Raw genomic sequence first — 1,272 nt, 5'->3', positions numbered from 1 at the left:
TTGAAGCTATATTTTTGAAAGTTAATAGTAAACTCATGATATACCTAGCATAGTCTGGGTCTGGCTGCCCCCCTCCGTTTTTACTTCCTAGATCCGCAACTGGTTCAGAAATTTAAAGAAAAACGTAGACATTTCTGTAATTAGCCTTTAATGCGAATTCCACAAATTTGTTAACGAAAGCAGTTAGGCGACTTTTGGTAGCGTTAAGATTATAATACAAATATCACATGTAGAATGAAGCTATACCATATATTCTTTAAAATACATAAATTGTATTGTTGAATTATAAAAAATGGCAACACCATACATTGGTTAAAGTTAATCACTGAAGTAGTATTGCTCAATGTGAGACATGAAGCTGTCCCATCTCGTAAAATCTTTCTCATATTATCTTCTTTTTCAAAATTTCTCTCGTCTGGCTTCTTGGGCAACAATTTAACAAAAGTGAAGTCGGAGACCTATATTTTCGATGTCTGCCATGGGACTGAATCTACTTCCGACACAAAGTAGTCAGCCAGAGTATTTCTAAGGCAGTTAGCTGCTCTGCCACCTTGAACAGTGTGTGTTGAAATATCCTCCAAACTCACAATTGTCATTGTATCTTCATAGTTATACCCATCCTTTTCTCTCACATAATTATGTAGGACTGTACAAGCCTTAACAATATCAACAGCAAAGTCAATGCCAACATTGAGAGGTCGGTGAAAAATTCTCCACTTATTTGTCATATACCAAAGGAACACTCAACATACCTTCGGGCTCGACTGAGGCGATAGTTGAATATCCTTTTCTTTTCGGTAAGTTCTTTCCCACCAAATGGCCGAAGTAAATGGACATTGAGAGCAAAAGCTTCATCTTCTACAAAGAAATAAGGAACGTCCGGAGCTTCTGTGCCTGGTAAGGGTTTTTCAGAAGGCAAGTCGAACGTTTTTTCCTCTATGCCTTAAAAATTGTTGAATCGCTCTCACTTCCATATGCACCAATGTCAACATAAATAAATCGATAATTTGAATCAGAAACAGCCATCAACACCATTGAGAAAAAAGACTTATAATTATACCTCATGGATCCGCTGTATTCTGGTTTTATAATCCGTACGTGTTTCCCATCCACAGCGCCTATGCAGTGAGGAAAGTTTGCTCGTTTCTCAAAACCTGCAGCAACAGATTCACACAAGTCTTTTGTCAGTTCTGGGATAAATTCTTCAACAAGGCATGACCAAATACTGCGGCAGACTTCTCGAACGATTTTTGAAATAGTAGATATTCCCAT

General features: G+C 37.7%; 1 protein-coding gene across 1 annotated transcript; it reads right to left on the bottom strand.

Annotated features, from left to right (window-relative positions):
* Positions 1-936: 936 nt before the first annotated feature.
* On the bottom strand, positions 937-1,272 carry LOC145679245 (uncharacterized). The gene has a single exon (XM_081749830.1). The coding sequence runs from the start codon at positions 1,270-1,272 to the stop codon at positions 937-939; it is 336 nt and encodes a 111-aa protein (XP_081605956.1).

This window comes from Thermobia domestica, chromosome 2 (genome assembly GCF_964235325.1).
Source record: "Thermobia domestica chromosome 2, izTheDome1.hap1.1, whole genome shotgun sequence".
Lineage (NCBI taxonomy): Eukaryota > Metazoa > Arthropoda > Insecta > Zygentoma > Lepismatidae > Thermobia > Thermobia domestica.
This window is presented reverse-complemented; position numbering and strand designations above follow the sequence as displayed.